The sequence below is a fragment of the Lonchura striata genome, chromosome 11, assembly GCF_046129695.1.
Source record: "Lonchura striata isolate bLonStr1 chromosome 11, bLonStr1.mat, whole genome shotgun sequence".
NCBI classification, from domain to species: domain Eukaryota; kingdom Metazoa; phylum Chordata; class Aves; order Passeriformes; family Estrildidae; genus Lonchura; species Lonchura striata.
Window position 1 is genome coordinate 4,327,712 of NC_134613.1, and position 16,037 is coordinate 4,343,748.

At 38.8% G+C, this 16,037-nt stretch overlaps 1 protein-coding gene across 8 annotated transcripts in view; it reads right to left on the reverse strand.

Moving 5' to 3' along the window:
• Positions 1-345: 345 nt before the first annotated feature.
• Positions 346-16,037, reverse strand: part of ACSBG1 (acyl-CoA synthetase bubblegum family member 1) — a 40,028-nt gene continuing 24,336 nt past the window's right edge. For 3 of the 8 annotated variants that reach the window (XM_021547353.3, XM_021547348.3, XM_021547355.2), the window contains 11 exons: positions 14,870-14,958; positions 13,961-14,081; positions 12,083-12,163; positions 9,488-9,637; positions 6,971-7,147; positions 6,450-6,631; positions 5,623-5,856; positions 4,852-5,069; positions 2,976-3,115; positions 1,740-1,986; positions 346-732 (listed from right to left, as the gene is read on the reverse strand). In XM_021547353.3, coding sequence (XP_021403028.2) covers positions 656-732; positions 1,740-1,986; positions 2,976-3,115; positions 4,852-5,069; positions 5,623-5,856; positions 6,450-6,631; positions 6,971-7,147; positions 9,488-9,637; positions 12,083-12,163; positions 13,961-14,081; positions 14,870-14,958 — 1,716 coding nt within the window. In that variant the 3' untranslated portion in view covers positions 346-655. Of the gene's footprint in view, positions 733-1,739; positions 1,987-2,975; positions 3,116-4,851; positions 5,070-5,622; positions 5,857-6,449; positions 6,632-6,970; positions 7,148-9,487; positions 9,638-12,082; positions 12,164-13,960; positions 14,082-14,869; positions 14,959-15,275; positions 15,682-16,037 lie in introns of those variants that run through there. The other 5 variants (XM_021547356.3, XM_021547349.3, XM_021547350.3 and 2 more) reach the window with 5 other exon arrangements.

Here is a 16,037-nt window from a genome sequence, read left to right on the forward strand (position 1 = left end):
CCTTTCAGTCTTAGGGAGCTATTCCCATACTTCTGATTATTTGTTTTTATGAAAAATAGTAATGCTTTTTCCAACATGGACTTAAGAAGTGGAACTGCTGTGTTCACAGAAGTCTGTATTCTAGGCATTACAGAAACAGGAGTGTCTTCAGGTTCTGAAATGTGTTTGTGAACAAGTGTTCTTTGGGAAGGGGAAAAAAATCCCACCCCTTTTGATTTGTAATTTTTTTTTTAATAATTATCACTGGAGTGGTATGATAGTTTCATTAAGGAGTACTGCTATCTAGCAAAATATATCATGAGCTATAAAAAACATCCTGTAGAACAAAAGAAAAAAAAAGAAAAATGGAAGACTATAAAAAATTTGTTATATTTCAATCTAGAGGAATTATATCTGCTTTATACAACACAGAAAGATGTTTTAATCATTAAGATCATAAAGTAAAATAAGTATTAGAGAATGGACATACTGTAGATGCTTCTGTATAAAAAGGACAAATGATCAGGTGAGTATCAGGAACAACTAAATTGACAGCAGCTTTCTAGTGTGGTTCAATAGACTACAAACTTAAAGCATAAATCTTTGTTAATGCTGTTGATGAGAAAATACTTCCTTTTGTTCACAGATCTTTTTTAATGCTTGGAGGAAACACTTTTTATTCTTTATAGAAGGAGTCTACTTCATTTCGGTATTTCTCGAGCACAGCGAGCCGCTTCAGCTTCATTGTGGGACCTTAAAAGAGGGAGAACCAATTCCAGAAATAGGAACAAAAATTCCTGCTCAGTTTGAGCTTTGGTGCCTGAGTTTTTTTATTAAAGAGCCTGTTGGGAAGAACATGCCCCCCTCTAAGCACAGATAAATGCTAAAAGTGAGAAGCAAGTGTGATATGTGAGGTTGCATCCACATAAGCATGAGCTGCAGAAAAGAAGGTGGTAACTGGCTACTAAAAATTTGTTTTTGAAAGCTTTTCAACAATTCCCAGTTTATTAAGAGGTAATGTGCTTTGGGCTCCATTATCAGGCTTTCACTATCTTGCTGCTTTTTTTTCTTTTAAAGAGAAACTTTTGATGCCTTATTTTCTAGATCAGGATTATTTAGTGTATAACTCTCAAACTCCATAGCCTGTCAGCTACTGTTCTCCCACTTTATTCAGAAAAAACAGTTTCTCTCTAGGCCTGAAACCCAAAGTCACCTTATTTTCACAGGCCCTGAAAAATGTCAACTACAGTGAAGTGGAGGGGGGGCCAAACTAGGGGAATGAGACTCCACTCCCTGAAGCTGTACCTGGACATTAACCTCCAATATGCAAACAGACCAAACTTACATCTGTCTGAACAACATGTGATGGTCTTGGGTGTAGTCTCTGTGAGACTCCTGCACTGCCCAAGGTGTACCTTGTGAAGGCTTTTCAATAAAAACCTACCCTTTATCTTTTAACTCTGTCTAGCTTCTGTTCTAGGTAGCCATTCTAAGCATCACTTTCAGTATTATTACTGAAGTTACAAATACTGGAATGCACATGGAATTAACTAAAATTGCTTAAATACCCAAAGCAATCTGAAATTTAAGAGCTCTACATGCAAATGAGCACAGAGTCATACATGTGTGCACAGCAATAACTCCAGTTTTTGTATTCCTTACCACACACTGCATAACCATATTTTCCTCCTGAGTATTGAATATTCTTAGATGAGCAGCCTCTTAACTTTGTGTACCTCAAATAAATCAGTAAGTCTTACCTAGTTCTCCCCCAGAAATGGAAAAATCTCTTGGCAAGACAATCCATTTCTGAATGCAATGAACCCTGTTGGTAGCAGTGCTGTTGACTCTGTCTATTCCCTCCTGGATGGCTCTGTAGGTCGCCTGGTCTCTTGTGGCTACAATATCGGACACTTTGGTGGCTTTACTACCACTCCTCTGGCAGAAATCTCTGGCTTGCTCTGTGAGAATGTCAGTAGGATCAGATGTATCTGGGTCCAGCACACTCTAAAATTTCAAATGAAGTGAATCATTAAACATTTACTCTTAAAAGGCATTAACAGGTTCTCTGACCAGGCCCTCCCCCTTGAGAAGAAGGCTCAGTATAAACACACAAACATCCATAAGCCTTAAAATGCAGAAGCACCTACAGATCATAAAGGGCTTTTCTTTCCACTTGGCTACCAAATGCAAATATTTTCAGCTTATATGCAGAAGTCATGAACAGAATTAAAATGTGTGAATGAATTAGGCCATAGAGTCCATCTCTGACCTTGAATTTCATATTTTCCATATGACCCCATTGTTACAGGGAAACATTTAGCTCATCATTCAGTGGAATTATTATGGTGTAATGGAAACAGCTTGAGAAAAAAGAGTTCCTAGACTTCTTAAATTAGTATTTCTATTGTACCTGAAGATAGAGAGTATCAGTCATAGAGGCAAACAACTTCACCTAAGTGGCATTCACTAGGTATGTTCACAGAACTGAAGTGCAGATGTTTTAGAAGAATAGTGATTTCTCAATTGATGCTTATACCACAGGAAGGCTATTAATTATTTTGTTCAATGGCTATCATTCTTGTGTTATAAAAATAGCAAATTGTAGAGAAATGTTTTTGTTGGAAGGTTTCTGGGTTTGCCCATAACAGAAACATTTGTTGATTTTGCTCATCTCTAAACATAAAAGCTATTGTGTTCTGTTACAAAGACTTCTCAATCTTCCAGCATTTCTTATATAAAAATGTGCATTTAAATAAAAAATAGCTCTTATTGTATATGTAGGAGAAACAGCAATTAGTATGTGGATGTTTAGCAGACCAGGTAACCCTAAGATTAGACCCAGCAGGATTTGTCTGTAGTTGCTACATGTATTTGCCCCCTGCTAAGATCTTCCTACCTAATTTTAGATCTTTTTACAAATGGTTTAAAATTATTATTCTTTTGTTAGGTGCAGGTGTATAACTTCACTGAAGTTGATATTAAAACTGGTTTACCTTTAGGGTCAGGAACATTGACAAAAACTTCTTTTTATCTCCAATCACCATAGCATTACTAACAATTGGGAGTTCTTTTTTAACAGCATCTTCGATTGGGATTGGAGGCACATTTTCACCTCCAGCTGTAATAATCAAATCTAGGCAAAAAAAGAAAGGCTATTAGTTGAATTCAAATAAATTCCAGAGATCAGGTTGATGTCTGGCTCAATCCGCTCTTCTTATTCTGACATAAAAAATACAAAAGATTCTTTTTCCAAGATAATATTTTCCAAATACCAAAAATCCTATTAATTATCTTCAAAACAAAAATGCTACTATTTTTCAAACACATGCTCAATTATCAGATCTCTCACAGTATATTTGCTCCAGATATTTTTTAAATACTTGAGTAACAGCTTATTCTCAAGGGACTGTTACATAATGGGAATTTTTCCTTGAGATATCATCTCTTCCAAATTAGCACAGGATTCACCTACTATTCTACTGTTGCTATCTCACCAAAAAGCAAGTTGATTGTTGCCATGATTAAAACCACTTCTTAAATCCAACAAGAGGTGTCAGACAAAACTAAGTTACTACTGCAGGAAGTCTTGATAAGAGCAACATTTGTTCTGAATACATATATTCAATGAAATTATTACAAACTTGAGTATTCTTTGAGTAAATTCCAATTCTTTGCTTTTGTTATATTGGTGACTTCCAATTGTGCTCAAATAATTGTCTTTGCAGCAATTCAGAACATGCTTCAACAAATAACAGAGACACACTTTTTTAGGTCTAACTTTTCCTTTCATTTCACCCTCCTTTTGTAATACTCCTGTCTTTGTCTCAGATCCTCTACCAATCTCTCTGGCCCTTAGTTTTTCATTGTCCTTATTTGAACTTGGATTTAAAACTTCAATGAAACTGGACATACGGTTATTTTATCCCAGATTGTCTACCTATCCTGTAATTTAGAACAACTGCTATTAGTTCAGCAATCCAGACAGGTATAAGAGAAACACAAATGTTATGAATTGAGACAAGGGGTTGTTACTGCTGTGCTAAAGGAAAATAAATCAGACAAGAAAACAAGTTAAAATCAAGCTGCATTTGGTCCAGGCTATTAATAGTACCAACTTCAGTCCTGATTCTTAGCAGGGCATGATGCCACCTGTGACAAATTCACTCATCTGTGTTATCTCCCTAGTAATTCATCTTAAGTTCTAAGATTATATTTACTCAATTCTTAAATCTTCCTCAGTTACATCTTGCCTGTGACCAATTTCACTGTCTGAATACATATCATGAAGAAAGCCTCCAAGTCAGCAAGTGACTAGTCTCAGTCTCGTGAGCCTTCAGCCAGTGCTTCAACTGTAGTTTTCCCTTCAGCTCTCAAGCTTCAGCTCTGGTCTCTGTGAACACTTAACCTAAGACACCAGAGGAACCAACCTCTGACCTACAGCAACAATTTCTGTGTAGCAGAGGGTGCCTCTCCGTCCCGCCTAAACATTCTTATGTGCAATTAAGACACTGGCAAGATTCAAAGGGAGACTGGACAGCTTCATGATATCATTCAAATCAAACAAGACACATTAAACCTGAGTTACTAGTTTAAATTGTTAATTGTAATTTATACTGAGTGAAGGTGTGGGAGATAAAAAACCTGGTTGTAGGAACTGAATCATCTCTACCTACTTCAGAGTAGAGGGAAACCTTCCCTGAACATAAAGCACACTGTAGTTTTCTCATAGGAAAGTTTATTTTACCTTCCTGTTAGGGCAATGCTTCTGGTATTAGAGGAAAGACACTTCATTAGATGGTCTACAACTGAGAGATGACCGAATAGTGCTGAACATTTACCATAAACAGAGAGCAAGGTTTTGCCTGTTACCTTTAATTCTTCCAGTGACATAGAGAAAGCCATCATTGTCTAGCTTTCCTAAATCTCCAGAATGCAGCCACCCCTCCTCATCAAAGGATTCTTTTGTTCTGTCTTCCATATTTAGATAACCCATGAAAACAGTCCTTCCCCAGAAACAGATTTCTCCATTGCCTTCTTTATCTTTGTCCACCAGTTTCACTCTGCATCCAGGTACTGGCTTACCACAGCTACCAGAGAAGAGTAGAAAAACCTCACAAGGATCACAGAAACATCAGACATAATAGTGATAAGCTGGCCAACGTGCCAAATCCCTGAAACTGTCAAAGTATCTGTGACTGCAATTATTACCATGCTGTAACTGTCCGACAGCCATGGACTACTCCTTCACTAGGGCAGATTTGTCAGGGTGTGAGCACTTTCTGGCAGTCTGTCTTGGCCTGTGCTTATTGCTTTTCCCCCTGTATCTTCAAAATATTATTGTTTTTGAGGCCTTGCATTCCTCTCTTGGGCAAGGGCTAGGGTATATGTCAGATGTAGTCACTGTGTTTGGCTATAATGCTGCAACTCAGTTTCAGTGCTCCGGGCACAGTGTGCTATGGAGTCAACCTGTTCAAATTCTGACCTGAAAATTACTCTGACTCTCAAAGTCACAACAGAGTGCAAATGCACTCAGGGAAAATAAATTAAGTTGTAGTATCTTTGCTGACCTTAGTAAATACTCTTTTCGTAGATAAAATTAAACAGATCATATTTAAAAAGTAGTAATAAAAGCAAAATTACCTGTGCTGCCTGTAAATGTAAGGCCCAGACAGGCAATGTGGGCCTGTGGTCTCACTCATCCCATAGGCCTCATACAGGGTGATGTTCAGACCCAAGAAGAAACACAGCGTTTCTGTACTGAGAGGAGCAGCACCAGAAAAGTGCTTCTGACAGGAAGAAAGCCCCAGTGCACTACGGATTTTTGCAAGCACTAAGTAGTCTGCTAATCTTGTCCAGAGCTGCTTTAGATCACTGCTGAGTACAAAATACACAAGTAAGTCAGAGCAACCTAGGAAGTTTTCAAAACAAAATCAGGCACAGATTTTGTTTGGACATGTATTTGTCATTTGGTTTTGGGTGTTGACAGAAGTTAGAAAGGTGACACATTCTTTCATTTATTTGGTGTCTTTTGCTTATCTTACCTTTGGAGCTTTCCTACCTCCAACTCCTGAGGTATCTGAATTCAACAAATACATGAAGAATCTATAAATACATATTGTATGCAATACAGCTCTTGTATTCCTGTTTTTTTATCAGTTGAATGTGTCTCTGAGAACATACACCACTGAAAGCTGAAATTTCTAAGATCTATCTGAGAAACTGAATGATAAGACGAGCAAAGGAATATCATGGAATGATATTTTGGAATACCATTCTTCACAAGCAATTTCCCCCACTTCATTGTATAATAATTTATAACTACACCCTCCCCCCTGCACTGTATCTGCTGTGCTGCCAAGCCAGATTTTACCCACTTATACAAAGAGTCTCTACCGAGGCTTCATGGTTTATTACAAGTAAATTGCTACTTTCAGGTTGCTGGAAATCTCACTCACTGTACTACACACCTGTTTGAGCCATGCAGGTTCTTCTCTAAGCTAAGTGACATAGCCCAGGAAAGCATTTTCTTTTTCATAAATCCTGACTGAGCAGAAGCATCCTTTAATTTCTCCATGATTTTCTCCCACACTCGGGGAACTCCCATATGAGATGTTGGCTGCACTTCTTTTAGTGTGTTGATCAAGCTGCCCTGTTATAATAATGAAATAATTTCAACAAAAGAAACACAACAGAGATAAAAGAGACACAAGGAGGAAAAACACACATGGTCAGTTTCTCCAGCCTCCCTTTTCTCCAAAAACTGCTAATACGTTTTTTGCCTTAAAAGACCCTTAGGGATATGAATTATGTATTTTAATTAGAATCTGGAGCACTGGATCACTAATACAATGAGCTTTATTTTTCTATAATTCTTACAATAATGGACTCTCCATATTCTACAACTGTTCAAATATCATATTCTCTCCTTGGGATGTTTTCTAATAGAAAGAAGTGTAATCTTAATAATATGTAATGCAAGACAATGTACCTTTAGAGCATCTGGCTCAGCAAAGTAAACTTGCTCTCCCCATTTGATTCCAGTCCACAGGTCATAGATCTGTGCAGCTATATGGCTGAGTGGGAGATAACTGACTATAGATTCCTGCTGGACCTCTGCAGGTTGCATACCTCCTGCTCTGCTGCAATGGGCTGATGTCCAAGTTATCTGTTTAAATAAATAATACAACACATTAGGTATGGTTGGGATTTTAGTTTGGGTTTTTCTCCTTTTTTCCTCTTAATGGTTATCCTAATGAAACTGAGGAAAATCTGTCTCACAGAAAGACATTGCAATATTGACCACACACCAGTCTATCAGTTCCCTGGGGACACTGCCAAAAGCCAGATTACCTTTGCAGCAATACAGAAGAGCAGATAACATAAGTAAATACAGCATTTGTGCAGCCTGACTGGGCTGTGAACACTAGCAGCTCCCCATGCCCTAGTGACACATTCAGCCAGGCAGCCATGGGCTGGATGGACGAGAAACAAATTGATCTGTCCCTTCCTTTCCAACTCTCCAGCTCTGCAGGCTGTCTATTAAACTGGCACCTTCCGCCAGTGCTGTATCTGCAAGTTAGAAAAGGAACAATAAATACTCAGTGATCAGTGAGCTCAAAGGACAATTTAGTATCAGCCACAAGTTCATTGCTATCATCCCGTGGCTAAACACTCAGGAGGAAGATAGCAGCTGTACTCCATTCCTCTGGAAGCCTCTGGGATATTCACTGCAGTGGTTCCCAAGAGACACATACACACCCCCACCTCTCATGAGAGGTAGCACATACATGAATAGTTTTGAAGTTGTGTTGCTTGACTTCTTAGTGAACCTGGATGATGTTTCCCCCTCTTTCTTCCTATTTCCCACTTTATCTCAGAAGATGCAGTTCAAGGATGCTAAATATGCGTATCTTCATCATCACAACATAGTATATGGAAGACAAATATAAATGTGATGGTGTAAGAGACAATGGATCAGATATAATAAAATAAAAACCAAAACAAATAACACCCCAAAAAAAAAAAAACACCCAAGAAAAACAGAAAACCCCAAGCAACAAAAAGAAACAACTCTCTCCCAGAGGAGTCTGTAATCTAAACTGGGTAGTGCAGGATACAGAAATGAGAGTATTCAAGATAACAGAGTGTAGATATAAACCACATGTATTCCTGTCATCAGAGCACATGCCTTTGTAATAAATGAGAAGGTACAAGTGTAGGCTTGGCCTAAGGAAATAGAGATTCTCAAGAGAGGGTTTTAAGGAGCAGCATGCTACCAGGCCAGGCCATCCAAGTTTAGGTGGCAGCACTGAACAAGCAGCTATGGGAGGAAGTACAGTAGGAAGAACAGGATGTTTTTAAGACGTGTCTAAATTCATTGTTTTACTTCAAGCTTCAGAGCACACAGGCACACTCCCAGCAGACCTGTGAGGGTCATGAACGACTGATTCAGCACTGGTTTGCACATTAATAGTGGCAAACATCTTTGACTAAAGAAGGCAGCAGCAGAGCTGCAGGTTTGGCATGCTTTCCACTGTTTGTCAACATAAAAATAGCCTGTTTGTGATCAGCAGCCAAGAATAGTTTGGCAGCTGGCATGGAAATGACACCAGACTCCTTTGATATAAAAGAGCATAAATTTGTAACATCAAATCAGTCTTTTTGTCTTCCAAATTCATTATATTCTGCTTCCAGGTACTAGTGCACTAATTCCCTATATTTGGGTGAATTGCTGTTTTCACATTGTGCACGTCTGCAATAATTTCTGCTTTAAGGGGTGATGCCTCAACTTAGACCATCCCTTTTCACAGATTTTCTATGTATTCAGAAAGGCTCCCTAACACCTTCCACTCCTGCTCAGCCACCAAACATGCATCTTTCCAAGTCTGTGGAAAGTCCTTTGAGCAACCAACTTTGCTTTTGTCTGTAACTGGAAATTTTCTGTTTGCAGCAACAGAGGTAGGGTTACTGTCAGCACCAGCACTGAGCACTGGAGTTGTATTATCCTCCAGTGACAGACATAGAAACCTGAATACAAGTCCAAGAACAAAAGGCATCAAAGTAAAAAATCCACACATCCACCCCCAATTTTAATAAAATCTGCAAAAGCAGTCCATCAGGCTGCTTTGATAGTAGCTGGCTGATGTATATGATTTGCTCATTTCATAGTGACCTATGACATCATTTGAGAGACTTGATGGCAATCTGTGAATTACATTTATGAATTAATGCATTAGATCTCACAAGAAATACAGTGAATAAAAATTTAATTTTCATAAAGAAATGTTCAACTTTGTGAATGGCTGTTTGAATGGAGTTTTATTCTTTACCTTGTTTGAACTTTACCAGAAATAGCTGACTGCACTTTGCTTTGCAGTACACTATCCATGCTGTAAAAGCAAAAGCATTTCAGGGCTCTAGGATCTACCAGCCATTTCAAAGCACAGGAATAAATATCCCCACACTTTGCTGTTTCTCCACTACAGTAGGAACCTAAAGTACCTACGTTGTCATGACTCAGCATGGCTCCTTTTGGCTTCCCAGTTGTTCCGGAGGTGTATATCAGAACACAGCACTGATTTGGCTTTTGGGAGTTAATAATGTCATCCAAAGTACTGTCAGAGATGTCATCTCCCAGCTCCAGAAACTCTTCCATCTAGAACATGGAGCAGAAAATACAGGGTACCAAATGGCTTTCTACAAATTGACATGGTACTCCATTTCTCCTGTCTCAAAAATGTTAGAATATTTCAGTGCCTTGTTCTGAACACTTGCCCAAGGCAAGTTTCCCCAGACCTTGGCTATGGAAGAAATACGGTGATTCTATCTTATAGCTTAATGTGTGAATTGCAAACAGACTATTTAAAATTCTGCTGTCATGAGTCTTTTCAATGTCTAAGAAGGAACAGTAATACTCTTCCTCCTCCAACATGAATACTATGGAGGCTAAAATTCTGTTACATTCTCACGCTGTAAAAATGATTTTGAGTATTATTTAAATGAATCTGGATGTATCATTTTTAAGAGTACACTTGTGACAGCCCATCTATAATTCATTGTACACTCTATAAACTAAACTATAAAGCAATTGAACAAAAGCTTCTTTGCAAAAACATCATTATATAGATGTGTGAATGTTTGCCCAAATTTTGTGCTCTTTTACAGGATATGATGATGCTGGTCACAACTTCCATTCAAATTTGGCTCATTCTAGAGTGAGATAAAACTTCTATGACACTGGACTTTTGTGCCACACAAATTGGCCTAGAAGAATCCTGAACCTGCTCCTCTGTATTATATGGGTTGCTCCCCGATATTTCTGTTGCACACCCCTGATGTGCTGTTAAGTGTAACATTGCTTGCAATGCTAATTGGAAACTTGAATCACAGAATTTTTAAATAAAATTGATAACCAAATGGTCAGTTTCCCATTGCAATCATGTGATTCATACTGTGCCACAGTAGTCTAATATTTAAATCCAAGGTGCAGAACCTTCATTTTTGAGCAATTTCTTGGAGCTGTATCTAAGACCACAAAGCAAAAAGCAGAAAAACAGAGGTAAAAAAGGAGAGCCTCTGGTTGAGGGTAGTTAATTTCTTCTTTCAGACATCTGGCATTGCCACTGGGCTACTAAGATTACAATAGTCAGCATCTGTGGCACCTTAAACTCCTTTCCTTTTCCTGGGTGTCAAGGCTGTCCCAAGGATTATTTATCAGTTTTATACTTTCTTCCTTTCTCCAAAAGGGCACAACAAGCCACATTTCTGAAAAGAGAGGCACTGCACAGCTCTGTAGCAAGTCAGGGATTTGTCACATTCTATTGCTTCTCCACAGAATGTGGCTGCTTCAATTTCACAAGCTCCTGGAAAGCTTGGTGGTGTGAAGGATGTAATTGTTCGTATGCCACTAAGCAGTTGTTCCTGTTTTCCTGACCATACTGCATTCTCTCAGTGGAATGCACTGATCACTGAGAATCTGTTGCACAGGCTTTGTTTACTGAACAGCACCTGCAACAGATGGTGTTGGCATTCCAGCATGTGTGGAAGGTACAGAAACAGTCACACCACATTCCTGACTCTGCATTTGCCTTCTGGAAAGATGCACTGCTCAGCCAGCTCTGCCCCTGCTGCCACTTAGCACATGGCACAAATGCCTTTCATCAAACACCGCATGGGCTGGTGGTTTGCTCTGCATCACACCTCAGCAACAATCATTGCTGCCTCTGGTTATCTGATCTCGGATTTTTCCTTTAGATGACATAAACTATGGCATCTGTCAGACACCCACAACTACCCTGCTCCTTTGAGAAAATGTCCAACATGACACCTGAACACCAAACCAGTGTTTAAAAATACAGCAATTCTCACACATTTAGATTTCAATAAGTGCAGGTTGTTAAAGAATTAAATGCTAGCACCTAATATTTTTAAACAGTAGGATCATTTTTGTATTAACATTTTTATTGTACAAGATGCAAGGCATGCTCTATACCAGTATGTATAGTATTGGAACAATAACATTTTATTAAGTTACATGCAAGATATTAAAAAAAGGCACAGCAGACTTTTTTTCTTATCAAAATTGCAAGTATTTTAAAATATTTCTATGCTGTTCACTGTTAATTATATTTTTATATACTGAATACATTATATTTCTCTTCAATATATTTTTTCAACAGCTGAAGTTTTTCAGCCTAAAATCTGATCTGTAGTCCAGTTAAAATACAGGATTAAAAAAAAAATTACCAAATTCACAGGCACCAGGGATCAACTTTTTTTTAATCATTTGAGAGTACACAATCCCACCTAAAACCTACAGGTGTTTTAATAAACACCAGTCAAGTTAAAAATTAGGAAGACACGAGACAGTCAGTAAAGCAAGGTAGCTCTTCTCTTAAGTATGAAGTATCAAAGGTAAATCGAACAGAAAAAGCTGATAAAGCTTTTGAATGTGTTTGCTGGAACACAGCAATGCCTTCTAAATGGTAGATAATCACAGTAGAAATTGATCAAATAAATAACAGCCCACGTATTAACCGGTAATACATGGGTATAACCCCATGCATTATTTGATTATGCCTCTGTTCTAGTATTCACTCACCATGTACAGATTTGGATGTCTCTCTGCAATGGAGTCCTTATATAGCACCACAGCCTTCAAGTGGGGCAACCGATTCCAGATCTGTTGCATTTTTTAAAACAAAGTTATTGATTATTCATATCTTGTGTGGGCTTTTATCCACTCTAATGCTGCCAAAACTGTAATGGGTTGACAGGCACAAAAACCTCCCATTTCCTTTCAACTCCAAATATTCTCCCCTAAGCTCATCACCAACCAGCTCAACTAGAGGCAGGGGGAAGGAAGAGGGAACTACATAGTCTACAGAGACTACACAGTCTGCTCCAGGAAATCTAGTTTCAGTCAAAAGGTTTAAAAAATGAAAAATACACCAGAAATAGCTCCTCAGCATCCTTTCTCATGATGCACAAAAGGACACATAAAGGAACAGTGCTGGTCAAGTTAGAAGCTGACCTGGGCCTATGATTACCAGTAAAGTCCCTCAGCAAAAACCATAACAGTTCAAGTACTAAAAAAAGTTCAACTTCCTTAAGGAAAAAATCAAAGGAAACTGTATGCACATTGTAAGGATAAATAAAAATCTAAAGCTGCAGGCTTTCAGGCAGATAGCAGTGGCTGCTGCTTTCAACAGCTCTTTGTGTGCTTTGCATGGCCTACAGAAAGCATTGATTTCACTGAATTCTGTGAGAACCCATGCCTCACAAACACCATTCAGTCCATCACATTGTGCACTGAATTTTGCCAATACAAAAGCAGTGGCTTGATGGTAGCCAGTATGTACATATTATTAGAAGGATAGCAATTGCGATGTTATTATTTCAGTCTTGGGTTCCAGAAAAAAAGTTTAAAAAAATCCCCTGCTGGATAAAGCAGTGCTGGCCAGAGCTCTCTTTTTTTACATAATGTGTGCGAACCAAACCCCTTGAGTTGTTCCATTTGGATTCTTCTCTCCTGTTCACAATAGCATAGCCTGGTATTGTGTCAATGACACTGCAAGAACACTTATCTGACTGTGCGTTTTTATAGAATACTTACAAAAATCTCTCTTCCTCCATATTGCATATAAAACAAAAAATATAAAGTAATTAATGAACAACTTGTATTAAATGCATTTGGAAAAAAAACCACTGCATATTTTTTCTCTTGCAGGTACGTGGTCTTGGCAGAAAGCTCCATCATGGAGAGCCCTCCTGCTTCAGCAAACGGTGCCATTTCATGCAAGTTTGATGAGTCCACAGGCCTCCCTCAACATCTGACAGACACGCAAGCCCTTCCCAAGAGCTGCCTGTGCTCCTCTCCCAAGTCACCTTGCCATCAGACTGGTCTTTCCATCTGGTGCTGTTGCTGAAAGACAGGCCCAGCTGCCCAAGAGTTCTGTCAAAATTGAGACTGTTCACTTAAAAGAAGGCTTTCTCACTAAGCTCTCTCTCATGTTAACCATGATGCTACCAAAGTACAGTAAACTCAAGAGCCTTAATGGCTGATATTACGAGCAGGAAATGATACCTTGGAAAGAGAAAATTCTGAACACTGACATCCTTAATATTTAAATAGTAGACCTTTACAAACCTGCATCAGCATAATCTCTTCCATTCAAGTGGACTGTGCTTTTCCAAACAGAATTGGGTGGTGACAGTAAAAACATGGGATCAAAATCTGGGTTTTTCCAGGTAAGCCTGCAGTGAACCATCCAGTGAGTTCTCTGCTTGAGTCACAGGCACTGCACAGGGTCAGAGCCACCCACGAGCTCTCACACCATATACCAGATTTCTGAGTAACAACACACACTTCACAAAGAAAGGTTTCACGATACAGAGAGTGTACATGGTATTTGGGACCAACACAGCATCGAAAAATGAAAAATTGTGGCTTTTCAGTAATCATTCAGCCACCTTGTACCTGCATTATCTTGTCCAGCTGTTTCTGATTTTCCACAACCATGATATCAGTCTTGCTGTCATGGGCAATGTAGTGACAGGCCTCTGGAGAATTGGTTGCATATATTCCTGTGACAATTCCTCTGCATCAAAAAATTTATATAGATAAGAACATACATTTATATGCATACACACACAATACATGCATGTAGTATTAAAAGAGAATAATAATCAAAGATCAGATGAAACCTGAAGGGGTATGAAGATGTGGAAGAAAACTGCAGGACAGCTCTAATGTTTGCTTCACATATTCAGATATACATAAATCTCTGATTTACGCACATTGCAAAAACTATTCTCTAAACTATTCAGTAGAAGATGCTAGGATTCAGTATTTTAACTCACTCGAGGTTACACAGGAGTTAGTTCAGGAAGTGGTAAAAAAATCCTCACTTATGTCCTCTTTTTGTTTAAGCTGTACACAGATACCAGTTTGGATTTCATTGGTACAGAGCAGCTTAAGAAGTAAAATCCAAATTAACAGGTATCAGGACAGAAGAAATCAGGGTAGTTAATAGCCATATATTACTTCATCTGCTTGAATATATCTTACTGTAGATATCATTAATATTGTATTATTATCATTAAAATAAAACTGATTATCATCTATTTTCCACATCTTCTATTTATAAGATCCTGTACAACAGCTTCTGTGTGACTGTCATGCTTAAGCCCACGGCAAACAGGATGCATTTATGAGTGTCTGAACTATTTGGGATTTAAGACTCAAGCAGGTTGCTGAAACTGCCAATCAGTAGCAACACAACCTCCAAGATATGACATTAAATACTGACCTGATACATTCCCAGACCTAGAAAAACAGAAATTCCCAAATCCTCCTCAAAAATTAACCCTCCCAAAAAAATCTTACCCTGCAAAAATAGCTCCAACAGCTGAGATGAACCACTCTGGAGAATTAAATCCAAGGATTGCTACGCTATGGAATCGTTCAAGACCAAGCTGAAAAATAATATACATAAGACTATATAATATAGGCCCACTGGAGAGAAACATACACACAAATATAAACCATGAAAACTTCTGATTTATTATTACAGTACTGACAAGGCATGTGAAGGCGTGTTTTGGTATCCACAGCAAACCTGGTATTTATCAGCAATTAACAGGATGTGAATTTTCCACTACCTTCTCCTGTCTGCTTGAACTCCGCTGTCCAGAAAGGCCCAAGACCCAGAATATTTAAATATGAACAAGAGCATAATGAGTACTAATATTACCCTATATTTAGAATGTTTTAAAGATTGTCTTTATCTCACCGAATTCATGATAGTAGTTTTCCCATATTTTTCTCTTCTGATCTTAAGGCTGCTCTTCTGAACTCTTCTGAGCTCTTCTGAACTCTGCACCCATGTCCCAGAGACCCAGTACAACACAGCAGCTCCTCACTTGCAGTCAAGGTTCCCTGACAGCAGTGTTACCTCTGACCAAAAGTCATTTTCATAATTATCATTTCAATAAAGAATATGACTACTGATCTTCAAATAATGCAGAAAAACACATATATTGTGGGGTTTGAGGGTTTTTTATTAATTTGTTTTTTGGGTTTTCAAAGGACACAAAAAGACTAAAGGTGTTATGGTGTGTTTTGCTTTGAATCCATGTTTGCTCCCAGTTCTCCCTAATCCGCTTTCTTCCCCAGTTGCCAATTTTCCCAAGCCCTTCCCTAACTTCCTCCCTTCCAAGTTGTCAATTCTCGCTATCCCTACCCATTTCTCCAGAGAGTTCTGTGTCTGTCTTGCCCTCGACACCCCATTTGTTACCCCCTCGTTTTCCCTGATAGGCTCATAAGCTATTTGCCCCACCTTATACTCGTCTCTTACCATATCCTCATTGGTTCACTTTCCTACACCCCTTACTCCTGAGCTGCTGTAAAAATATTCTGTTCACCCCCCCCCCCACCCCGAGTCTTGTCTGGGAGCCCAGGAATAAATCCATCTTGTTCCACCCCAAGCCCCGTGCCATCACTGTCTGCCCCTGCTCTGTCCGTGCCGATAACTGGGAATTGCAGAGCTCACATG